The sequence below is a fragment of the Typopeltis vanoorti genome, chromosome 3 (genome assembly GCF_054136105.1).
Source record: "Typopeltis vanoorti isolate ZY-2024b chromosome 3, IOZ_Tvanoo_1.0, whole genome shotgun sequence".
NCBI lineage: Eukaryota > Metazoa > Arthropoda > Arachnida > Uropygi > Thelyphonidae > Typopeltis > Typopeltis vanoorti.
The window spans coordinates 172,675,697-172,702,901 of NC_143551.1; the positions used below are offsets into that span (position 1 = coordinate 172,675,697).

Below are 27,205 nucleotides of genomic sequence, written 5' to 3' on the forward strand. Positions count from 1 at the left end.
TCACGCCTGGAAAAATGGAAGAAATCCCAGTATACTGCTTTGGGTTTGTGTGTGAGGATTGCTATTCCACTGTCTCTGAGTGTTGTGTTTGATTTCACTACTGTATGGTACCACTTGGGCACTCCCCTTGCGCGGGGTCCAGCATAGTCCGTGATCCCAAAGAGGGGGAGGAAAAGTCCTATAAAATATCTAATTAGTAGACCAGAAATGTGGTTGGAGTTTAAGGCCTTCCGTATGGTTTTGAACGTGTTTGCTTGTAGCAAACTTTTGTGATCGGGCAGAGCGTAACCCCCTTCTTCCTGTTTGAGTTGTAGGTATTCTTTCTTTACTTCGCGTTTTCTCCCATTCCAGAAGAAATCCAGGAGTTCTTTTGATAACTTATTTTCTTGTGCCAGTGTGATGCCTGTGATATTGACAGTGTGCATCAGCATTGGGGTGACGATTGTTTTTATTACTGTCGCTCTGCCATAAAAGGAGAAGAAGGTTGGTTTGAACAGCCTTATCCTTTCCCTGCTTGTCTCCTGCAATTTTTGGATTGGTAGTGCTAGGGTGTCTGAAAAGGACATGCCTAGTATAGTTAGGGGCTGTGTCTGTAGTGTTAAACTGTAGGGAAGTCCAGTGCTATGGAAATTTCCGAAACTTTTGATTTTGGTTTTTTGTGCGTTAACGTGAAGACCACTGACTATGCTGAATTTTTGCAGCGTGTGCAGATAGATATAGATGGACTCAGAGTCTCTGAGTGTAGCCACTACATCGTCCGCATATGCCACTATTTTGCATTGTCTGGAGCCTTGGGGCAGTGGAATACCGTTAATTGCGGGGGTGTTATCAATTCTTTTGATTAGGGGTTCTAATACTAGGGAGAAGAGGAGGGGGCTTAGCGGGCAGCCTTGCCTAACCCCTCTCTTTATGCGGACTGGTTCTGTTAGAAACCCATTAATAGATAGTTGGGTCGTGACTTCCTCATACATGTTTTTAATTGTACGCCAAAGTCTCGGGCCCACGCCTGTTTTTTTGTAGGATGTTCTGCAAGTACCTGTGGTTGACGCTGTCAAACACTTTCTCCAGTCGGTGGAGAGAAGTGCCAGGGGGTATTTTTTCTCTTTGGCCAGTTTGATCAAGTCTCTTAACAAAAAGAGATTGAATTCCATAGATCTACCAGGGATCCCGTAGACCTGTGAGCTTGTTATTATTTTTTCGATACTGCCCTTAAGGCGCGTGCAGATAATTTTTGCAAAAATCTTGTAGTCTACGTTGGTTAGGGAGATTGGACGCCAGTTATTCGACAAAGTCCGATCTCGGTCTTTCTTGGGGATAAAGATGGTGTGGCTCTTAACGAATTCCTCGGGGATGTTTCCCGAAGTGAGGAATTCGTTAAAGATGCTTATTAATGCTGCCAATGCAAATTCCCAGATAGATCTATAGAATTCTATCCCCAGTCCGTCTGGCCCTGGGGTCTTCTTTGTTTTCATCATTCTGCATGTGGCCTTTAATTCGGCTGCAGTTATCGACCTGTCCTGCAGGGCACTAAGATGATCGGGAAAACGTGTTGCGTCCCACTCACTGAAGTCATCCGTGCCCTGCCAGTCAGAGAAGATACCGATATACTGCTAATGAAAGTGACGGAGTATTTCGTGGGTTGAGCGTAAAATCTGGCCCTTCTCCTCGATCTGATGAATCGTTTTCTCATCATTAGCCGCCACCCATTGTTGATTGTAGAATGCGGCAGAAGGTGTTTCGAAATGTCTGAGATAGAGTCTCGTTCGAAAGTCGAGGTCCTCGACTCTACTCTGCGGCTCTTGCTGCAGTTCTATTTCTACTTGTCTGATGAGATCTCCACAGGGAACTCCGCTCCGTTCGTTTGTCCGGTACCAGCCGAGTTCCCTGTAGAGATCCCTCAGCCGTTTGCATTGTTGGTAGGCCCTTTTGCGTCCGCATTTTTGGAACAGTTCCCTAGCCTGCCTCTTGAAGGTCAGCCAGTTTTCCCAGTCCCAGTTGGTGTTTGTCCATCTGTCACAGAGGTTCTGTAGCTGGTCGCTGAAAAGACTGGGGAAGGTGGGAGGGAGCCTCCAAGGCCTCTGGCTGTTTCCATCACCTCTGGGAGCATGATTTTTAGTATGACCATCTTGTGGTCGGTTGTCAAGTAATGCACTGCGGTGTGACGTATCCTCTGAACATATTGTTCCAAGTTTTGGGACACGTACACCATGTCTAGTCTTGTCGATATCTGGCCATGGCCCCACGTAGTTTCTACTTTGGCAGGGTTATTCCGCCTCCAGATATCGACGAGGTCAAAATTTATACAGCATCGATTTAAAGTGGCAGTGCCGCCAGTTCCGGTGTTTGCGTTCCCGCCTATTTTGTCTAGACGTGTGTCTTCCACACAGTTCCAGCCTCCTGCAACTATTAGGTGTTCTGCTCCCAGGAGATATTTTCAAGGGCAGAGAAGAAACCAATTCTGTGGTATGGACTGTTCGGGGCGTAAACTGCAGCAAGTCGGATGGTACGGCCATCATACTTCCAGTTCACCGTTACTAGGCGTCCTGTGGCGTCTTTTTGGACGTTGAAGAACCCCCCCGCGATTGGGGAGGCAAATTAGTATCCCCACCCCTCGCGAGTGAGCGTCCCCAAAGCACCAGTAGCTGGTGACCGGATAGTTTCTTGAGAAGTTCTCCACGTCCCAATGCTTATAGAAATGGGTTTCTTGTATCAGCAGGATATTAATTTTGTGTGTTAACATTAGCCTCCAGACAGTGCTTTGCGCAAAGGGGTTGCGTAGTCCGTTAGTGTTTAAAGTTGCGATTTTAACTTCCATTGTGGTGTTAGAATGAGGGGGGGGTGTTATCTGGTGTCTGTTTTATGAAAGCCGGTTCTGGTTCCTCGTCGGAGCTGGTTGCACTTTGAGCATCTGAGACAATGACGAGCCTGTCTGTAGAGTCCCTGTCTTTGTCAGAATCCATTTTGTGGACTTGGGGTTGTGCCAATTGATCCATTACTGGGGGTACTCTCTAACATTGTAACGTCATTGTCGAGGGGCTTTGGGCCTATTGTTCAACGTTGACCTGTGGTCTCTCTGTACTCTGTTTCGTCCTCCGATGATATCATGCTGCTTTGTTTTGCTTTTTTCTTTTCCTGTGATTCCGTTTCTCTTGTGCGCTATGTTGGGGCGCTGGGTGTGACCTCTTCCTCTTTCCTGCGAGCTTCATGGTTTGCCACATTGATGCTAGCGATGTTCTGTGTGTGGCAGCTTGCCTTGGGTATCTTTGGGGTTTTCGTTTCCGTTGCTGCTTCCTTTTCAGCCTGTTGGCAGAGCTCCAGAAAATTGCTCCTTGATACTTTCTCAGGGTTCCCGATGGGCATAGCCCTAATCGGAGTTATGATCCCTCCTATTACTTCTGAGTGTGTCTTGTTCGGACATGTGTCCACTTTGTGGGTCAGAACCCCACACTTAAGGGTTCTGTAAGCTTTCTATTTTATGCTTTGACGATTTGCAATTTCTGCATTGTATTCGAGGGCAATCTGCCCCAAGGTGTTCCTCAGAGTTACATCTAAAGCACCTTTTTTTCACACCTGGGTAGTTCACCATTACCCTTGTTCCCCCCAAAAAAATAAAATTGGGGACTTCTTTTTTCATGTCAATCTGGATTTCAACGTCTCCTGTTTTCCATCCTTTATAGTCGGCGTGCTCAAGTGCTTTAATCTCTTGGATTTCGCCCCATTGACTGAAGAATTTCTTGACTTCAGGTTCATTCTCTAGGTATTCTAGTGGAAACCTGGTTATTTTTAGCGTTTTGCGTAGGCTTCCTACGAGGAATGGTCTGATTGTTTGTCCACAACAAATAAAACCCTCTAGTAATTTATTTTTTGTTAGGTCATTTTTGACCACTACTTGAAATCTATTATTCCCGTATGGTATGAATCCGTATATATTTTCAGCCCCTACTGTCTCGATTAGAGCTCCCGCTAACGTCCGCTGATCTACAGGCTTCGTGAGCTCGATACCGAGCGTCTTAGTTCTAGGCAAAAAATGCGACATAGTTACAGAAATTCCTGACTACCAATTGTAGAGAGGGGATGTAAGGGAGGGCAAAGTCGAGGAACGCAGGGCGTTCCTCGTGGCAAACAAAGCGAGACTAGAAAATGTGGGCAAAACAACAGATAAGGAGAAAAAAAAAGAGAAAGAGGTCTTACCAAAGCTTGGGTTCTACAGAGGAATCTGAGCATGGAGCTCTCTCTTCGGGCCGCAGGAACTGGATCCTCTTTTGGACTGGTAGGCACAGGCTCTTTCTTCTTCGAACTGGAACTGGAGCTCTCTTTCACGTCTTGGCGAATAAGTCTCATCAGTGGGAGCTAGGCTAGAAATACCTCTCCACCTTTGCAACGAGTTGCCCTGGTATTGTACCACCTTAACCCAGTCCTGAAGATACTTTCAGGTGCAAACTTTGTTTGCTCACACTTGGATAAAGGATTAAACTAAATTTATTAAAGAATCATATACAAATGTTATTGCTTATACTTTATGTTAAATCTTTATATTAAAAATAGCTATAATAAATATCCCATATTGTTTCTTAGCCGAATAAGAAACTCAAAGAGTTTTATGCCAAATATAGAAACTATATAAAGTTTGGCGATTCCAAGCATAAGCAAATACCTGAATACTGCAGCAACTGACCCTTTAGGTAGTGCAAGCTGAGGCAACTCATATCAAAGGTGGAGCAAGCTCTGATCACTATTCTTGATATTTACCCATAATGTGAACTTAGCTCCTAGCAGCTGTATTATTGTTCTACGTTATGAGAGAAGGTCACTACCCTGACCGATTTCAACCTTTATTGATGTCTCATCAGTGAGTAGGTAGACTTAGTTAATAATAAAACTAGGTCTACCTACTCACTGATGAGAAGTTAATAATAAAACTAGGTCTACCTACTTTTATACAGATTTTATGCAATATCTAGGTATTTGCTTACGCTTGGAATCGCCAAACTTTATATAGTTTCTATATTCTGCATGAAACTCTTTGAGTTTCTTATTCGGCTAAGAAACAATATGGGATGTAATATCCCTTTAACTTAAATAAGTTATGTCGCCGAATTGAAGCCTTTGGCTCTTCATATAATTATTATAATAAATATTTAATTTAAAAAAGTTAATATTAGAATTATTTCAAAAATTAAAAAAAACATTAATAAAAATAGAATTCACACCAAAAAATAATCTAAATAGAATTTTATAGAGTTTATTTTTATTTCTCTGATGATTTTGAATATGTATCTGCTACCATAATCTTTAGCATTATGTGGCTTGTTTCTTAAAATGTCTATTTTAATTTCCTACTTTAATGTATTATTTTTTCTGTTTAGTATCACCAAGAATTGACCGAAATGCCATGCATAACATAAGAATTAAAGCTGGCAAAAGTTTTGAATTGGATGTTCCAGTTACTGGGGAACCACCTCCTACCAAAAAATGGACTCTTGAGGGCAAATCAGTGGAAAACAATCTTAGGTGGACACTAGTGTTTGAGGATTATAGAACTAAACTAAATGTCAAGAAAGCAGAAAGAGGAGATAGTGGTAGTCTTTTGCTGACCGCCACTAATATCAATGGTTCTGATAATGCAAAAGTTAATGTGATAGTACTTGGTAAGTACATTTTGAAATGTTTGTTATGTGAGAAGCAGGCAAGGTGAGAAAGAAAATAGGAATGATGGAATGAGAGAGAGTGGGAAAGCACTTTATAAAATTCCACATGAAAGCAATAATTATGATTTATTCAATACTTGAAAATATGGAAAAGTGTGTGTGATTTAGATCATGTTGACTACACAGTCCCATTTTTATATTTTAAAGCTTGATTGCTCCAATTATGTTATTCCCCACTTATATCCAACCTCTATATTAAAGTCAGTCCTGGAATATCATATAACAATTTTACGAGAGTGGTCTTAAAATTTCTCGGCCTTGATGATAAATGGCAACATTATCGGCAAGATTTTTTTTCTAAGTTGGTACATCTGTCATAAGCATCCATGTTAAATTTCAAATCATTCTATCAAGTAGTTTGTTTTATGCAGCTGACTGAAGCCAAATTGTTGTCTGTATCCCTTGAAATGGATAAAATTGAGTATTGTGCGGTTATAAAATTCTTTGTAAAAGAAGGTTTAACGCCAAAAGAAATTCATTCGAAGTTCATAAAAGTTTATGATTCTTTTTCTACCGTGAAGTGGATTTTGAGGTGTTGACTTCATAGAATCTAAGACTAATAACTGTTTACCATTTCTTGACACATTAGTCACCCACCTTTCAGATGGATCACGGTCTTTTTCCATTTACAGAAAGCCAATACACACAGGAAGATACCTGCATAAACAATCACATCATCATCCAGTCCAATGGTATGGCATTTTAAAAACACTCACACATGGAGCCACAGCCATTTGTTCTAGCGATACAGCTCTGACCATAGGAGTCAAATATCTGCACCATAGTTCTCAGCCAACAGCTACAATCCCTACAAAATAGATGAAATACTTATATAGCCCTCCCTAGTACACAGGAACGCAACATGACCATCTCTATTCCCTATGTCAGAGGTACATCAGAAAAGATAGCCAAAGTGCTGATGAAACATGGGCTTCGCACCACTTTCAACCCGCATGTAAAACTACAACTCTGATCAGCTTGCCTAAGGATAAACTTAACCCTTTAGCACACCTTGGAATGTATGAAGTTCCCTGTGACTTAGCCTACTATGGACAAACAGGAAGATCAGTTAACATCTGCCTGGAAGAACATAAAAAATAGCAATGGCTTTGAAGAATTTTCCTAACCTAAGGAAGTATGGTTTTATTAATTTCCCAAAAATTTGGGAGACTATCATCCTAAGAGCAACTACACATGTAATGATTTTTTTTTCAACATTTGAGGGCACCATAAATAGAACTTTAGATCTTTTGTACAGTGTAATTTTATTGTTTTACTTGCTCATTGCTGTGTGGACAAGTGTGTTGTGCTCTGATGATGCTGATTTAAAATTTAGCAAAATAAGCAGTTAATAAAACATCTTTTGATTAAATTGTTTGGTGTTGTTAATACCATTAAAAAATTAAGTCATGAATAATGAACAATTTTAATTATGGGTGATTTTAATTAATTATGGCAATATAGACTGGAATGATGAGATAGCAACTTAAAGTAAAGAGAATGAGTTTCTTGAGTTTTTGAGGGATAACTACTTCAGACAGTATGTAATAGAGGACACGCGAGGATTGAGGGTCTTGGATTTGGTCATCTCATCAGAGGATGTAATTATACATGAGGTGTCAAATCATCCACCAATTGGTGAGAGTGACCATGAGGTGATTAGCTGGGCAGTTGCCATCAGTGTGAGGACCTCTGTGAGAAAAGAGTATATGTGAAACTACAAGGGGGGGGGGGATTATGAAGAGCTCAGGAGACAGCTTGTGGGTGTAACATGGAACGAGGAGTTAGCTGGAAAAGAGATCAATGCACCTTGGGGTATTTTCAAAAACTGTCTAGTAGATGCAATGTCTAAAAGTATTCCAAGGATGATAAGGTTAAATAATGTAGGTGTGAGATGGATGAATAAAGAGATTAAGTATATAATACAGAGAAAGAGGGCATTGTGGAAGCAGCATAAGAGAAGTGGAAATAACCAATTCCATGAGGTCTACAAAGACCAGGCAAGGTGAGTGAATTGGTTGGTGAGGGTAGTTAAAGAGAGATATGAACAGCAGTTAACTAATGAAGCCAAAAAGAATCCGAAAGAATCCTACATACTGAAAGAATCCTAAGGAGTTCTTTCGGTATGTAACCAGCAAAATAAAGAATGATTATGGAAGGATGACAGTGATTGGAGAAAAGGGTATAAAGACAGCTGTTGCGGAATGTGTGGTGGAGATACTTAATGAGCAGTTCATAAAAGTCTTTCAATCTTGTGAATGTGACTTCATGGAGAGATTGAGAGCAGTAGATGATGGGGAGGAGAGACTGACTGTAAGTGAGCAAGAGGTGTATGGGGAGTTGAGTAAACTAGATGTTAATAAGGCTGTGGGACTTGATAATATATCACCACATATTTTGAAGGAATGTGCCAGGGAGTTGACACCTGCCTTGACATATTCTTTTAATACGAGTCTTGCACTTGGTTGAGTTCCTAAGGAGTGGAAGGAGGGCAAGATTGTGTCACTTCACAAAGGAGGTGATCGAACTCAAGCATCAAATTATAGGCCTATCTGTGTGTCAGGAGTTGTGGTTAAGTTGTTGGAGAAGCTTGTGAGAACTAGGATCCAGAGTTGGGTTGACAATAATGGTATTATCTTTGATGGACAGCATGAATTTGCTAAAGGGAGGTCATGTTTTATTAATCTACTTACTTATTACAATAAAGTGACTGCTTCCCTGGACAGAGGAGAAGGATACACAGTAATATATTTAGATTTCGCAAAGGCTTTTGATAGAGTACCTCATGATAGATAGTCAAACTAGAGCAGATGTGGGTTGGATATTAGATTAGTGCATTGGATTGGAGACTGGCTGTCTTATAGGTATCAACAAGTTGTGTATGAGGGAGCTATATCCAGGAAAAGGAAAGTCATCAGTGGAGTGACTCAGGGGTCTGTTTTGGGGCCGTTACTGTGTAACATATATTAATGATATAGGTGAAGATTTGAATGAAGATATTGAGTTGTTTGTAGATGATGCAACGTTGGGACCATGAAGAGTAGTGAAGATGTTGTGGCCTTACTAGAAGACTTGAATAAATTGAGAGATTGGGAATGGAAATGGGGATGTGAGTTTAATGTTGCAAAATGTAAAGTTTTAAAATTTGGAAAACAAAGATAGGATGCAGAATTTATGCTCGGTGAGGAAAAATTGTTGCAGGTGGAAGAAATAAGAGATCTGGGGGTGATAGTGGAAAGGACCTGAAATGTAGGACAGACACAGCCAAAATTGTGAAGACAACACAAAGACTTCTGGGAATGATGCGGCGGACATTGACATGTGGAAGTAAGGAGATTCTTGTTCTGTTGCATAAGGCTTTGATTAGGCCACACATGGACTATTGTGCCTAGATTTGGTCACCTGGTTTTCAGAAGGATGAAGAGATGTTGTAAAGGGTCCAAGGCGACTGACTAAGGTTTTAGGCCACACATGGACTATTGTGCCTAGATTTGGTCACCTGGTTTTCAGAAGGATGAAGAGATGTTGTAAAGGGTCCAAGGCGACTGACTAAGGTTGTTTCTGACCTCTGGAAATGTAGAGTATGATGAAAGATTGAGAAGATGTAATTTGCAGAGTCTGGTGGACAGGAGGAAGAGGGGAGATCTGATAGAGACCTACAAGTTGGTAAAGGGTTGTTATAGGATCAGTGTTCTACAGAAAATAGTGGGAGATCGGGGGAGAACCAGAGGTCATCCCTGGAAACTGTATAAAGAGGGTGTGAGTAGGGGAGTGAGAGACAGTTTTTTTTTGTGCAGAGTTGTAAATGATTGGAATGCCTTGCCTGAGAGTGTGATGTCTGCAAGGAGTTTGAATGTCTTCAAGGCATGGTATGATGAGGTGTGTGTCTGATAAAAGGATCTCCTAGATGAGTCTTTGACTCCATGAGGTCTTGGGTAATAATAATAATAACTGTCAAAAAATCTAAGCTTATCTGTTAGATTGTCATATATGTAAAAAACTCTCTATGGTTTTTCTTTGCCCGATTTGCCAATTTCTGCTCATAATCTACTTTTATTTTCCATACTAACTGAGTCATTCTCCTGTCTTGTTCTTTATACTCTTCATGTGACTGATTATTACCATTATTCATCTTGTACTTCCTCCAAAGTACTTTCTTTTTCCAGATTTCATGCTTAAGCTCCACATTCATCCATTTTTTCACCTACTTTATTCAGCCTTTTGGCCTTTGGAATACATTTGCACACTGATACTGTTATTATTTTTTTGCCAGTTCCCATGCAGCATTTATTTCCTTACTGCTGTATTCCTCATTCAATGTTATAGCTCCAAGCTGTCCCCTAAGCTTGTTATAATCACCAACCTTATAATTCCACATATATCCTTTCCTCACAAAAGTCTACATATGACTAGCCACAACACAGGTGATTATTTCATGATCAATTTCACCAACTGGAGGAAAGTGTGAAACTCCTCTAACAATTACATCCTCTGGTGAAATGATGAGATCTATAACTCTTGATCCTCACTTGCCATTCTTTACGTGTTGCCTGAGATAGTTATCTCTCAAGAACTCTAGAAATTCATTTTCCTATTTCTAAATGCTGTCTCTTCATTTCAATCTATACCACCATAATTAAAACACCCATAATAATTACCCTTCCTTTATTCACTAATCCAAGTTGTTTACACATTTCTTCATCACTGCCTTCCACATTCCCAGGCCTATAGCAACATCCAACTAAATATGTCTTCCTCTCAACCTCCACATTATACCACACTGCCTCACAACCATTAACACTATTTCACCCTTTCCTGTCTACCTTATGTGGATTTAATTCCCTTGCTATCACCAGTAACACTCCCCTTCCCTTCTTTCCCTTTCTATCCCCATGAAAAATACTGTATCCTTCCATTGCTATTCCCGTTCCGATATCATCTTCATTCAATCATGTTTCACTTATTCCAGTGATTTTGGGGCTAATAAATTAATCATTGAAACTCTTTCATCTGCTTTATTTCTGATACTTCTGTCATTTGTAAACAAACATAGCAGTTCATTTTTAGGTCCATAGCCAGTCCTATCCAAGCCATGTGTTGATTGTGATTTCCCCACTACACCTGCCCAATCACCTTTATCACTCTTACCACATATATCTGCTCAGTCCAAACTTCTTCATCCTCTTTGTAATATACTCCATCTTCATACACACATTCACTGCCACTTTCAACATCCTCTCTCCCTATGTCATATCTCCCTGTCCCAAGTTACCCCCATTTCCCTGTTCCTCTTGTATTCCTGTTCTCTCTTCCTCTCTCACACTGCTACTGTTTCCACTGCCAAGCACTTCTGTCTTTTCAGTACCAATACTGTAAAATATAACAATTATACACAAGTATACTTGTATATACAAGTATATGTACAAGTATAGTATAACAATATAACAAACATAACAAGTAAAGCATTTATGTGAGATTTTTAAAACACCTCCCAACACTAACTTTCATTCAAAGTGTACTTAGCCCATTCTGCTCATTCACCATAAAGCAAAAAAAAACTAGTCTTTTGTAGAAATATTTTTATATTCAAATCCTGATGACTTGTGCCAATTGTTGAATATTTTTGAATAATCATATTAAGAATTAATTTATCTATTCCTTACCCTGATTCTATGGAGCTTGTAATACTACTACAAATAATAATAATAATAATAATATATAGAATGAATGATTAGAACTGTTGTACAAACTGAATGAGAATTCAGCAATAGGGACTCTCTGCAATAGTGGTGGAGACTCTGTCTCCACCAGTCTCTCCACTAACTACAGCGAACTGAAACATCTACACCAAATGCCACCTACTACCCATCACCCACAAACATCCATGCCAATGGCAGGATTCAAACCCGCAGTTTTTTGACTGGTGTGCAGATACACTAACCACTCAGCTAACCAGGCTGAAAACAGTTTTGAGGTAGTGTGGTGTGAGGTGGAGGTTGGCAGGATGGAATATTTAGTTGAAGTTTGCTATATACCAGAGTATGTGGGGGGAGGTGGTGAAGAAATATGTAAGTAACTTGGGTTAGTGAAGGAGGAATGCAAAGGAGGGCACACAAAGATCTATAGTTTTAGATTTGATCATTTCATAAGAGGATGTACTTGTGAGTGGGGTTTTTCAATTTAATCCAGTTGATGAGAACAATGATGATGTGATCATCTGGATTGTGACCAGCCTTGTAAAGACTTCTGTGAGGAAAGTTTATATACACTAGTGGCCAAAACTGTGGTAACAGTTTGGAAAAAGTGTATTTTTGAGGTTTTTTGATGGCTCATAACACCACTTTTTTTTTTTTGTGTAATACCATAAAATTATATATCAATGGAAAGATAATTTAATCAAGAAAGTAATGCAACAAAGATTGTTCGATTATCTGTATTTATTCTACGAAAAGTTATAGCCAAATAACCAGAAAAAAGAAGCTCAACTTGCTTGAGTTGATATGAAGTAGCTTTTCTTCAATGTAGTTTGAATGTAGCCAATGAGCATGAGTGTTTAGAGAGCCAATCAGGTGTCATCTTGTTTTGGCAATGAGCCAATAAGGTCACAGTAGGATTCAGCTACAGCTATTGGTGTCATGTATTGGAGCTGAGAGGAGGACACTTGTCAGTGTGTTATATGATTGCTATCAAGTTGAGTTTTTTTTTTTTGTGTGTGTGTGTGTTCTTTCATTTAGTGAGCTTGTAAAATGTAAAACAATTAAAGAAATGGCACAAAGAGTTGACTGATCCCCCAGAAAATAATGTAAAATAGTACTATTAAGTGAACAAGTCTACAGTTATGAAGAAATTAGAAAAAAAATTAGTGGAAACTTAACCAAAGGTAGCATTTCTAAATTTTTGAAGCGGTATAAGGAGACTCAGTCACTACAAAACTAGACTGGTAAAGGCAGAAAAAAAAGGTGCACAACAGCAAGCGATGATAGAAGAATTGAGAGACTGTGCCTACATGACAGAAGAAAATCATCTGGATGTATACAAGATGAAATGACTCAATACAATGTGAAGTTGAATGCAAGGACTGTTCAGCGCAGACTGCAGGAATTTGGTTTAAATGCTAGAATTCCAAGAAAAAAGCCATTTTTATCTCTCAAACAAAGGTTGAAAAGATTAAACTGGGCTAAAACACATTTAACTGGACAGCGGAACAATGGGACAGTGTTATTTGGAGTGATGAGACCAAAATCTCCCTGTTTGGTAGTGATGGCATAAAATACATAAGGAGAAGAATCAGAGAAGATTTGCATCCTGATTGCATTACCGTGAAACACCTACTTAGTATTTTGATCTAGGATTGCATGACATCAAAAGGCGTGGGCAGAATTTGCATGATTAATGGGATTATAAGAGTGGAAGGAGGGCAAGATTGTGCCAAGATTGTGGTCTCTTCAGTGGGAGCCAGACCATAAAATGCCAAGGTTGAAGTAATGCAGAGCTTATAAATTTCACTTAAACAAGTTGCCACAAGATGCTTTGACCTGATTAAATAAAAATATCATTTATAAGCTCTGCATTACTTCAACCTTGTCATTTTTTGGTCTGCCTCCCACTGAAGAGACCTCAATAAAGGTTGAAACCGGTCTGGGTAGTGGCCCTTGCCTTTAATGCATAGCATCATACATGTCTGTAAGGGAATGTGCTTTGCATTAGGGAGAAATACTAAGGATAGTGATTGGATCTTACTCCACCTTTACCATGAGTTGCCTCAGACTTGAACTACATTGAGGTGCAAACTAGGCTTACTTGCCTGTTTGCTTACTTGGGAAAAAAGGATTAAAACCTAGCTTATAAAATTGCTTGGTATCTTTAACATAGTTAAAGATACCAAGTTAAATATACCCAAGTTAAAAAACTTTCTACATCTTACTCTCTTCCTGAGATTTTTATTTAATAAGGTCAAAGCACCTTGTGGCAACTTGTTTAGGTAAAATTTATAAGCTCTGCATTACTTCAACCTTGGCATTTTTTGGTCTGCTTCCCACTGATGAGACCTCAATAAAGGTTGAAACCGGTCTGGGTAGTGGCCCTTGCCTTTAATGCATAGCATCATACATCTTCATAAGGGGATATACTAAGGAAAGTGATCGGAGCTTACTCCACCTTTACCACGAGTTGCTTCAGACTTGAACTACGTTCAGGTGCAAACTTGAGTTACTTGTCTGTTTGCTTACTTGGGAAAAAAGGAAAACCTAGCTTATAAAATTGCTTGGTATCTTTAACATAGTATACCCAAGTTAAAAAACTTTCTACATGTTACCCAACTAAGTATTAACTCACATTGTGAGAATTTTTGTATATCTCAGTTAGTAGTTGGAAGGGGGCCAATCGTTCGATGCTGTTGGCACACTCTCCCTCGATGAGTCTTTGGACTCCCTGGAGGTGTCAAATAATAATAATAATCTCATTTTTTCTATGTGTTTCACTTTTCTACTTTATAACTGCTGTTCTAATAAAAAGTCCTTCATAAAAGTTATTGCATTACATTCTTGATTAAATTATCTTTCCATTGATATATACTTTTATTGTATTACACCAAAAAAAATGAGCCATCAAACCTCAAAAATACACTTTTTCCAAAAGGTTACCACAATTTTGACCACTAGTGTATGTGGAATTACAAGGCTGATTATTATGACAAGCTTAGGAGACATCTTTGAGCTATAGCATAGAATAAGAAGGTGAGCAGAAAGGAAATAAATGCTGCTTGGGATGTGACAAAGAAATATTTAACAGTATCAATTTGTGACTGTATTCCAAAGGTCAAAAGGTCTAGGTATACAAGTTTGTGCTGAAAAGTTGTGATAATCATAACGAAGGAATTGAGGTAGAACCATGTAACTTACACATTATATTACATATTCCCCATGAAGTGTTATACACTTGTTGTATTGCTATTGCATCATTTGCAATTCTCTAAGAAAAAAGCGTTTCTTTGTTGCACAAGCCAAACTTCAGTTGCAAATATGACTTCATCATATGTGGTAAATTTTGTTCCTTTCAAGTATTTCTTTGAATTTGAGATGGGACCAGGTCTGATGAATAGGATGGGTGAGGAAGACATTGATAGCCCAAGTTTTGCCTTGTCTGTTGGGTTTCATGAGTAGGTGCATTGTACTACAAAAGCAACACACCTCTGCTCAGTCACAACAATGGTTTTTCTTTCAGTACTTCCTTTAGTTCCTTCAGAGCTGTTGAATAAACTGCTGCTGTAACAGTTTCACCTTTTTTTGTGGGATAAAGATTACACCATCCATATCCCCAAAAGACAATGGCAAGAACCTTCCCTGCTGACTTTTGGATTCAGAACTTCTTTGGGGATGGAGAACCTTTGTGTCTCCACTCCATTGACTGTTGTTTGGTCTCTAGGTCAAAGTGGTGAAGTCATGTTTCATCAATTGTCATGATACAAGCCAAACATTTTTCACCTGATTTCTTCCTGGCCTGGGGACATCTGCCATCTCAGGATGCCCAGTTTTAAACTTGTCACCCATCTGGCAACTGTTGGATATGCTGGGGCACAGTCCCTTAAAGTCTCACACAAAGTTTGGTGAATATCAATCACAAACTGATCAGACCACACTTGGACTATTGTTCTCAGATCTGGTCCCCAGGATTTGAAGGGGATAAATTAACTGTGGAAAGGATACAAAGACGGATGACAAAGATGATTTCAGGACTGTATAAGGATAGTTATGACGATCGGCTGAGAGAATGTGGACTGCAGAGTTTGGTGGATAGAAGAAGGAGAAGTGATATGATTGAGACTTTTAAACTGTTGAGAGGTGGTTACAGGGTTGACACTGGGGAATTCTTTCGCTTGGTTGAACAGCAGGAAGGAGTGATGAGAAGAGGCCATCCCTGGAAGTTACGAAAGGAAACTTTGAGCAAGAGGGTAAGGAGTGGTTTCTTTGTGTGGAGGGTGGTTGAGCCGTGGAATGCATTGCCTGATGGATTGGTGGGAGCGAGAACGGTCAGTGAGTTTAAAGCGCGGTATGATAGACTTTGTGTTTCTCGGGGGGGGAACTCCCCTCGATGAGTCTTGACAGACTTTATGTCTTAGGAAGGACCTCCCTCGATGAGTCTTTTGACTCCTTGGAGGCCTGAATAATAATAATAATAAATAATATTAATAAAACATTTCTTTCATCATGAAAAAGATGATGATGGCTCACACCTCTGTGTCTTTGAATTTCTTCAGAACATCTAACATGTCTTCTTATATATCCTAAAAGAAAAGAACAAATTATTACAGTGTGATGAAACATGGAGTTAAAGGGTTTTAAGATCTGCTCTTTCTTGTGGTTATATATCAGTGGCTTTAATATCATTTTTGTTCTAGGTGTTTATCAGAACTTTTCAGCTCCATTCACTCATAAAATGCATGAATGAGGGAATAAGTATGAAATATAGAAGAAAAAGAAGAAGAAAGCAAATTGCGGAAGCACAAGATGAATAATGGTAATAATCAGTTGCACGAAGAGTATAAAGAGCAGGCCGGGAGTGGTAAAGACAGTAAAAGTTTAGTATGAGCAGAAATTGCTAAGAAAAATCTCAGTAGATTTTTTTTTTTTTTTGATATGTGGAAAGTGTGAAGAAGAATGATTATAGTAAGATAATGTAAATGGATTAAAGTGAGGATTGGTAACTGATGTCATTCCCCTCTTTATCACACTGTTACATAACTTCTATTGATGGCCTCTGGTTCTTCTTCTTTCACCTTCTACTCTTTGTTATAATCCCCTCAATTAAACTCATATAATCATCGCTAACTTAAACGTCTCTATTATTTCATAAATTTAGTTTAATCCTTTATCCAAGTGTGAGCAAACAAAGTTTGCACCTGAAAGTATCTTCAGGACTGGGGTAAGGTGGTACAACACCAGGGCACTCCTTGCAAAGGTGGAGCAAGCTACCAACACTCCTATCTCAGTATCCCCCATAATGCAAAACACATCTCCCTGTGGATATGTCTAATGTTATGCATTAAGGGAAGGGCCACAACCCAGACTAGTTTCGACCTTTATTGAGGTCTCTTCAGTGGGAGCCAGGCCCACTATAGACTCCTATAGGTAGAGATGACCTGCTAATGCTTCTGCCTGGTATCTCCACTTGGGCCTGGTTCCCACTGAAGAGACCTCAATAAAGGTCGAAACTAGTCTGGGTTGTGGCCCTTCCCTTAATGCATAACACTAGACATATCTGCAGGGAGATGTGTTTTGCATTATGGGAGATACTGAGATAGGAGTGTTGGTAGCTTGCTCCACCTTTGCAAGGAGTCGCCTGGTGTTGTACCACCTTACCCCAGTCCTGAAGATACTTTCAGGCGCAAACTTTGTTTGCTTGCACTTGGATAAAGGATTAAACTAAATTTATTATATTCTAACCAAGTGAAAAATAAACTTTCAAAGTCTCTATTATTTCAGCTCTTTTCCTACTACTCACCAAACTCTGTGATCCTCATTTCTTCAACCTCTCTCCATAGCCATTATTCCAGAGTCCTGATGTTGGCTTAGTCCTATCTGGACACTCTCCAATGTTTACAAATCACATTGAAACCAGGTGACAAAATCTGATTGCAATAATCTAAATGTGATCTGACTAGAGCATTATACAGTCGCACATCATTATCTGTACATGTTAGAATACTTGTTATCATAGTATCACTATGATGTGCACTCTTTGCAATACTTGCAATATGCCCTCTAAAAACTTTAGTCGACTGCCAACCATCACTCCCAAATCTTGAATTTCATCCACTTCCTGCAGTACAGCACTGTCAATGTGGTATACAGCCTTATATTTCTGCACTCCACAATGTAATATCTTGCATTTATTAATATTAAAACTACAACTCCACTCCTTTGTCCAAGCAAAATGTCTAGAGCATTTTAAATCTGACTGAAAGGAATTAACATCAACAGTGCTACTTATAAATCTCCCCAAATTTGCATCATCAGCAAACAGCTGAAGATCTACAGTTATTCAACATCCTATATATCATTTACAAACAAGTTAAACACTAAGGACAGAATCCTGGGGAACACTACTGGTTACCATCCTTGTTTTTTACAATGCTTAATCTGGCAATCTCTTGCCGCTTCTGCAACTCTTTGATTTCTTACTTTGTTCTGTGAAGGATAACATGAAGTTTGTTATTTTCTTATTGAGATCTACTTTGTTTTCTTGATTCATGTTCAACATTAATTTGGGCATTAACATTTTCACTTACCTGACATAAATTTATTAGCTGTAAAAGTTTTGCCTAAGTATCTTCAATATACAATAACACAATGGAACACAAATTGAAATTACAGTAAAACAACAAATTCATAAAACACCACTACAGTGTGTCAAAAGGATAATAGATGATTTAAATTATACATATTTGGTCGTTTTATAATAGAAATACAATTTTATTAATACAGACCAGTTTACAATAAAACTTATATTAAAACCCACCAGTTTCGCCAGCAAACTGTCTGGCTTTTTCATTTTGCATTTACTAGTTTTCATATCTCTGTAAACGCCTTGAAAAAGCCAGACAGTTTGCTGGCGAAACTGGTAGGTTTTAATATAAGTTTTATTGTAAACTGGTCTGTATTAATAAAATTGTATTTCTAGGATAATAGATGGTCATTAAATTCCCAATTATTATAAAAAAATCCACAATGATATAATAATGAGGAATTTGTGTAGAAATGATATTACAATGTCTTACCAAAAAGTTGAAGTTGAGTCCATGTAGAAAGGCATCACAACTCTCCTTATATAACTGCTCTATAAGAAATCTACTTTTATGTAAAAGTTTAGTTTTCTTCCAAAAAATTCTATGTTATTTGAGATGGCATGTTCTGCTAGGCCAGACTGTTCAGGTTCAAGATACTGGATATAAGATTTATGGTCTTCACGACAGAGGACTGCAGATCTGCCAGTGCTGGCACCTAGTCTTTTTCTTGTGTGTGTGATTAATGTTTGGCACCTTTACAAAAAGGTTTTTCTTTTTTGTAAAGTGTGAAGAATAAAGTAATAAAATAATAAAGAATAAAGTGTGAATAAAATGAACAGGAAATGAAAAACAAATTTTCATTTGTTTATACAAATTTTTTTTACACAGAACTCAACAATTAATCATAAGTTGATTTATGATACATCAAAAAATAAAGAAGAACTATTTTAGGTATATTTTCGTAGATTTTAATCAAAAGTTACAGTGATATAATCGGGTCCAGGATACAATTTCAGAATTTATTTGTTTATTTCTGGGAAGATCTAAAGGGGTCTGAATGTAAGACGGCGTACATTCATAATTATATGTACCATTTTGTACCATTCGTTGTTCATTTTAACTCTTATCTCATATTTTTTGACAACTTTTAGGTGCCTTTTCTTCTGCGGCACCTGTGTATATTGCATACTTCGCACACACCACCAGCCGGGCCTGAGATCTGCCAGACTGTCCACAGGAGCATGAGATCTGGTAAACACATGGAATGTTAAGTCTTTAAGTGAAGAAAGGAAGGGGGAAATCTTTCTTACGTGATATGAAAAGATACTGCAATATTAAAAGGTTTTAGAACATTGGCTATACAGTCAGAAATCCCTTTAATATGTGGGAGTAGAATCCAAGTGATATATATTCAGGATATCTAGAGACTGATTGTTTAAAGCAGTGCTTCCCAAACTTATGGATGTAAAGGCCCCTTTGGAAAAATTAAAATATTTCAAGGCCCCATTGGAAAAAAAGTCGTAATACAGACATATATCATTATAATATTTATTGTATTTATATTCAATATAAAACATACACAGTGAATATTACAAAAATCAAATGAAAATATTACATTTTTACATATTACATGCACATTTGACATGGCACACTTAGTCTTAAAACATTTAAAATTTGTTTTCATTATTTCACAGCCCCCTCAACAAAACTGATGGTTCCTAAGGGGGCTGCGGCCCACAGTTTGGGAAGCACTGGTCTAAAGGTTTCTAATAAAGATTTATTAAAGCCATTTTTCATAAAAACAGAGTTGATATAATTCAATTCTTGCTGTAAAAGGTTTTCAGTAGAACAAATCTTATGAGCATGGTGTAATAAGGTTTCTATAGTTCCAAATGTTTGACTAGGATTATGATGAGAATGGATATAACAATCAATTATGAGTGTCTTTTCTAAAAACAAAAAACTGCAAACTACCACCTAGTTGATGAAGAATTAAAATATCTAAAAACGCTAGTTGATTGTTTTCTCTTTTTCTAAAGTAAACTGAATTCTTGGATGAATCATATTTATTTTTGAAATGAATAGTTTTAAATCTGATGATGAACCTTTCCATATTGCAAATATATAATCTGTATATCTTTACCATACTGCAGGTTAGCAGAAATGTCTTTAAGTAGACGATCTTCAAAATGCTTTGTGTTTGGCAAGAGTAAAAGAAACAGGACTACCAGTTCCTTCAACTTGTTGATAAGATTTTCCTTGTACACTGAAATAACCAGTATGGATTACAAAATCAAAATGTTTGTTGATATCAGAGAGAAAATCTTGTTTAGTTAATTAATAGTATCTACCAAAGGAATTTTTTTGAAAAGGGATAATACTATATCAAATCTAAATGAAGTATTTGAAGGTTCTGACTGTAGGTTACAAACTTTTGTTTTAAAATATGCAGAGATCTTGATGTAAGAAGTAGATTTTCCAGTAAATGAAGATAACATGAATAAGTATTGGAAACTTTATATGCAAGAAAGCCAATACAATCTGCTACTGGTCTTAATGGTATACCTGGTATATGAATCTTAGGATATCCACATAATTTAGGTGGAAGAGCATGAAAATTGTTTAGTTTTTTCTTTAATTCCTCATCCCAAATGAAGATATTATCAACTAATTTATCGACGTTATTAATTTGCCTAGAAGTTGAATCATGTGAGTGGGGACGATAAGTATCAAAGTCATGTATCATTAAGAAAATCTTTCTAAAATATTCTTTCCTATCTTCTTATTATTATTTATGTGCACCTCCATGGAGTCTGAAGACTCATTGCAGGAGACCCAATCTATCCACACGCCCTATCGTACCTCTCCTTGAATCCAATAGGCAAAGCACTCACATCTGACTCTGGCAACCCATTCCACTCATTCACAACTCTCAAGGAAAAAAATCCAGTTCTCACACCCTTGCCAACCACACATTTATTCAACTTCCAGAGATAACCTCTTGTTATGTCCCCTCTAGCCAAGTGCTGAAACATTTCTCCTACATCAATCCAATAAAACCTTTCAAGTAATTTAAATGTTTCTATCATATTCCTTCTTTTCTCCTCTCAACCAACTTCTGCAATCCACACTGCCTCAATCTATCCTCATAGGAAACATTAAACATATCACAGACCATTCACCATCTTGTCACTAACCTCTGAATTCTCTCCACTACTTCTTTATCCCCAATAAACTGAGGTAATCCAGATGTCGGTGCATCAAAGCTTTATAAAGAGGAATAACAACTTAGTTATTGTTACTTGTTAGTGTGTTCTTCAACAGCCAAGTAATCGTATGGGTTAATTTAACAATATGTCCTCTAAACTTGAATTCTCTGTCTACCACCACCACCACCAAATCTCTAGCTTCATCTATTTCCTGGAGTACAGTTCATCAATTTGGTACTCAGCTTGTAATTTATTTATCCTAAAATGCATAACTTTGCATTTCTCCATATAAAATTGACACCCATTATCTTCATCATCATCATCATAATAATAATGCTAATTATGGGTATAGACCATAATTGTTTAGTTTTTCTTCTATTGATTTTGTTTTTATTTCTTTCAAAATGTCTTCATTCCTTTTTTGGTCTAATAATGTTTGCAGTTCTTCTCATAAATCTCATTTCACTTGTTTTTATTCTTTGTTTATCTTGTTTGTTTATTGCCCAAATTTCACTGCCATATAATAATGTGGGCACTGTTAAAGTATTGTATATTTTCAGGCGTGTTTCTTTTTGTACTATATTTGGGTTGATTGTTCTATTTATCAGGCATATAATTTGTAAAAATTTTGAAATTTTTAATTTTGTCTTTTTCTCCTTCATATGATGTTTCACATCCAAGATAACTGAAAGTATTTATCTGTTCTATTATTTTATTATTAATAGCTATTTTACTTCTAACTGGAGTTTGTCCACAAAATGCCATTGTTTTAGCTTTATCTATGGAATATTCATTCCGAACTATTCTACTATAATGTTTAAATTAAATATTGCTCTTTGTAAATTGTCTTCCTTATCTGATATTATTACCTGATCATCTGCAAATAATAGCATGTTTATTTTGTTATTCCAGGAAATTTCTATACCTGGATCGTCCAAGATGTTCCACTGTGTTAATATTTCATCATCATCAAATTTCTGACATGTACCCTCAACAGGTGTACAGCATATGATAGTACTACATGAAAAAAATTACATCATTACTAACTTCCTATCTACAATTTTCCTCCAAATCATTCTGTTACTTGTCAAGACTCCAACATTATCAGATCTTATATTTCTATCGTCTAAGGCACTTTTTACCATATCAATCCACCTGTATCTTGGTCTTCCTCTGGGTCGTTTATCTGCCAACCTGGCAGAGAACACTTGTTTTGCTAATCTTTCTTCGCCCATTCTGTTTAAGTGACCATATCACCTGAGATTAGCTCTGCTAACGCATTCCTGGATGCTAACATTGTCAAGTTCTTTCCTAATATTCTCATTTTTAATATGATATTGCCATTGATGCCATCTGTTCACGCCTCTAATCTTTCTCAGGACTCTCATATCTGTGGTCTCTAGTCTTTGGTCAAGTGTTTTACTTCTGATGCAGCTCTCAGATCCATAAGTTAAAAATGGTTTGAACACTGTCTTGTATAGCTAATTGAGTGTTCTGACTAATTTCTCTCTTATTCCATATGAATTTATTCAGTTGACTTCCCACCATACCAGCTTTGCTGATTCTGTTGTTTGTTTCTATATTTAATTTTACCATCTTCAGTAAAAAGCGTGCCTAAGTAGCTGAAATGTTTTACTTGTTCCACAGGTTCTCCATTCACAACACAGTTGACATTTTTAATGAGTCTGCCTATTTTCATTGTCTTTGTCTTTTTATTGCTGACCTATATACTATATCTATTACAACAGTTATTCAATTTAATCTGAGAATCTTGCAGACTTGAAGTGGATTTATTTAGAAGTATAACATCATCTGCATTAAGCAAAGAGCTGACATTAACATCTCCAATTTTGATATCATGTTTAATACCACTTTCCTTCATAATGTGATCCATATAGATAATGAATAACAGAGATGATAATGTACATCCTTGTCTAACACCATCTTCCTGTACTTCCTTCAATTCTAAATGCTGAACAACTCAAATAAAGACTAAGCATTGCTTGATATAATGCCCCATTGACACCATATAACTGTAACGTATTGAATAGCTTTTCTCTTGGCACCTTGTCATATGCCTTTTCCAAATCAACAAAACTTAAATACAGATCTTTGTTATATTCCCATGCTTTCTCAACTATTTGTTGTAAAGTGAAGATCTGATCCTGACAGCCTCTATTTGGCCTGAATCCAGCTTGTTCTTCACCAAGCTTTTCTTCCACAATTCTTCTCAACCGTTTCTCAAGTATACTTGCATAGATCTTGCCAGGAACACTAAGTAGGGAAATACCTCTGTAATTCTCACATTCAGTTTTATTTCCCTTTTTATATATGGGTACTATGAGAGCTCTACTGCAATCATCGGGAATTCGTCCCTCTGTCCAGGCTTTCTGAACTATGCAGTGCAGCCACTGGAAGACTTTTATACCACCATACTTCAGCATTTCTGGTCAAATATCATCTACTCCTGCTGCCTTTACACATTTCAAGCCTTTGATGGCTTTTTCTACTTCAAGTATGGATATGTATTCCTGACTGCATGCATGGTCAGTATTTTTTACCACTGTGATATCATCACTGCTTGTTTCTTTTAGCAGTCAAAGTAATTACTCCATACTTCAAGGATATCTTTTTCTCCTGTTTTCATGTCACCTTTATCATCTCTATTCTTTCCTCCATTCTAAGCTTCTTCAACAACCTCCAGAATATCTTACCACCTTTTTGATATTTATTTTCTATGTTCTTGCCAAAGTCCTCCCATGACTTTTGTTTAGCTAGTTTTACACAGAGTTCTTCTTTCTTACATTTACCTCTGTATTCTCTAAGAGCACAAGCCGACTTATTTGCCAGGAACTTTTGATATGCTTTCATCTTTATCTTCACTGCCTCTTTAACTTCCTGTGTCCACCATGGAGTTCTAATTTTTCTATTCTTGCGGACAACTTCACCACATGCCTCTCTAGCTGAATCAATCATGGCATTTTTCAAGGCCTGCCACTGAATCTCCAAGGTTTGATTCCTGTTCTGAAACTCTTTCATTTTTTCTTCAATAATGTTTGTGTATTTTAGTCTACAGTTCACATCTGAGAGCTGCTCAACTTTTATGCGCTTTAGAACTTTCTTACATGTTATTCTTTTCAATATGAAATTCAATTTTATTTTGCCCAAGACTAAATAGTGATCACTTCCAATTTCAAATCCTCTGTACACTCTGGTGTCCTGCACCAGATAAAAAACATCACTATTAACAATAACATAGTCAATGAGACTTTTCTTATTCCTTGCGTCTTCTCTCTATATGAATTTGTGCACATTTTTATGTTGGAACATGGTGTTAGTAATGACCAGTCCATGTCCTGAGCAGAAATCCAACACATATATTTGCCATTATTGTTATCTTTGCTCTTTTCTCCAAATTTTCCCAAAATATTTTTGTATGTCTCACAATCATTTCCTACTCTACTATTTAGATCCCCAACAAGGACCAACTTTTCCTTTTTCATTGTGTCAGGTGCTTTTTCTAAAGCCTCAAAAAATTCCTCCACTTCTGCCTTAGTAGAACCTTCTGTGGGACCATAGGCACAAATAAGTCTCATTGTCCAGTTCCCCATTCTCATATTTGCCCACATTACTCTACTTGAGACTGCCTGCCATTCAAGAAGATTAGCCTCGTATTTTGTGTTGAATACTATGACTACACCTTCTTTTCATTGATTGTCATTGCCTGAATATAACATTTTGTATTTATTGCTCATAAAGATCTCACCAGTTTTTGTCTTTTTTGTTTCAGTCACCCCTATTATGTCGATCTGGTACTTATCTAATTCCTCAGCTAGCTCTATTTCTTTGCCATTCAGGCTTCTTATGTTTATAGTACCGATCTTTAACTCTGGTGATGTTGTGTTTGGGTGTGTTTTCAGATTTGTTCCAGTCGCTGGCTTTTCGCTGTTCACCCTGGTTCCCTGGCAAAAACAACGGGGGCCTTGTTTAACCAGGCGACGCCCCAGCCGGCATGAAATTCTGTCAAGTTGTACCATCATTTTTTTTATTTTTATTTTGGTTTAACCAGTAAGAATACAATTTGGTTGGCTAAATCCTAAATTACCAGCTCATCCTTGTTCGTTCAGTATCCAGGTAGATACCCAACAGGGTGCACCACGAGAAGGTGAGGATTGTACATTAGGTCAGAAGCCCTGGTTGGTTCTCCGCATTCCTTTAAAGGCAATGTGGAGGTCTCCTCTCAGTTATACAGCTTTGACCCTTACGCAACCCATTAATATTTCATTAATGTAAATATTGAAAAGCATTGGAGACAGAGGGCATCCCTGTCTTACTCCCTGGTTTATAGATTGTTTTTCAGACATTTTTTCATTTATTTTTATTTTTATTTCATTATCTTTGTATGTATTCAATATTGCATTAGTAAAATATTTGGTATATCTATTCTTCTGCCAATTCAGCTGTCACCCTATTATAAAAAGTTAGCAAATTATTAAGGAATGACCAACACTTAACAAAGTCATGGTGCTCCTCATGTTCTTATCCTTCAATTCTTAATTCTCTTTTTGACCATTTTTCTAGTACTTTTATCACCACTCCTGAGATACTGATTGGTCTATAATTTGCTACTTTTCATCTTTTGCCCATTTAAATAATTTGGCAAGCTTTCCACATTGCCTTGATTGACTACAACTCTAGTTAATTTCACACATCATCAGTAAACAACTGAATATTTCTTTTCAGCTTATTTCTTATATCATTTACATACAAATTAAACAGTAGCAGTCGTATCACTGAACATTGCAGCACACAACTAGTCACCTGCTTTCTCCTAGGCTTTGCTCCTCCATATACTACTTTTATGGTATCTGTTCATCAGCCAACCTTGTATCCCCATAATCAGTGTGATATCCATCCCCATTTGTTATGATGTGCATTACAGAATTCCATGTAATATTTTGTCAAGTGCATTTGCAAAATCCAGCAGAATCATTTCCTTTAGCCAATTCAGCTGTCATTCTATTGTAAAAAGTTAGCAAATTATTATGGAATGACCAACACTTAACAAAGTCATGGTGCTCCTCATATTCTTATCCTCCAATTTTTAAATCTCTTTTTGACCATTTTTCCAATACTTTTATCACCACTACTGAGATACTGATTGGTCTATAATTTGCTATTGCAATCTTCGACCCTTCCTTTTGCAAAGGAATTAATTTCTCCTCTTTCTGCTCTCTGGAACACTGCCAGAGCTGAGACTTAAATTAAAGAGTCTAATTAGAGGCATTGCTAGTTCCCTTGTAAATTCTTACAAAGCACAAACTGATATTCCATCTAGTCCCAGAGGTTTATTTACATTGAGATTCTACAATATTCCAAGAAACTCTGATTCATCTACTTCTGTTTCCACATCAGTCTCTGTCACATATGTCAATACAGTACCCTCACTTGGATGATATACCCTTACAAAGTGGTCACTCGTTAACTCAACTGTTTTATCTGCTTCTGTCACCTCATTACCATCAGCACTCATTAAGGTTAATGTTCCATACTCGTTCTTCCTCTTATTTGCCACATAACAAAAGAACTCTGTGAGATTTCCTTTGGACTGCTTAAGTAGATTTTTCTGGTAATCGGATTTTGCCTTCCTTACTATGTTCTGGTCACCTTTCTTGCCTGACCTTTCTACTGTTCATGAGATTGCTAGTCACCTTTCTCTTTATGTACCCTCCACAGCATTTTCTTCTTCTTCAGCTCATGCTTAGTGATATTACTCATTCAACTAATTTCTGCTTGATTAACTTTCCTTACCTTAGGTATATAGTTTAATGTTGCTTCCTCTAGATGACCCTTAACTATCTCATGTTCACTACTAATATACTTTCCTTGCACAGTTTTATGGCGCTGATTCAAGCTTCTGCCTAAGCTTGTGATAATCACTTGTCATGTAATTCCACATAAACCCCTTCTTGACAGAATTTTCCTCATGTTTTATAATCTCCCAA

General features: G+C 37.5%; 1 protein-coding gene across 5 annotated transcripts in view; it reads left to right on the forward strand.

Moving 5' to 3' along the window:
* The window catches only part of LOC150108743 (twitchin-like), a 2,666,638-nt gene that overhangs the window by 1,518,089 nt on the left and 1,121,344 nt on the right, over window positions 1-27,205 (forward strand). For all 5 annotated transcript variants that reach the window (XM_090390962.1, XM_090390961.1, XM_090390964.1 and 2 more), the window contains one exon: window positions 5,367-5,648. In XM_090390962.1, coding sequence (XP_090247088.1) covers window positions 5,367-5,648 — 282 coding nt within the window. The remainder of the gene's footprint in view (window positions 1-5,366; window positions 5,649-27,205) is intronic.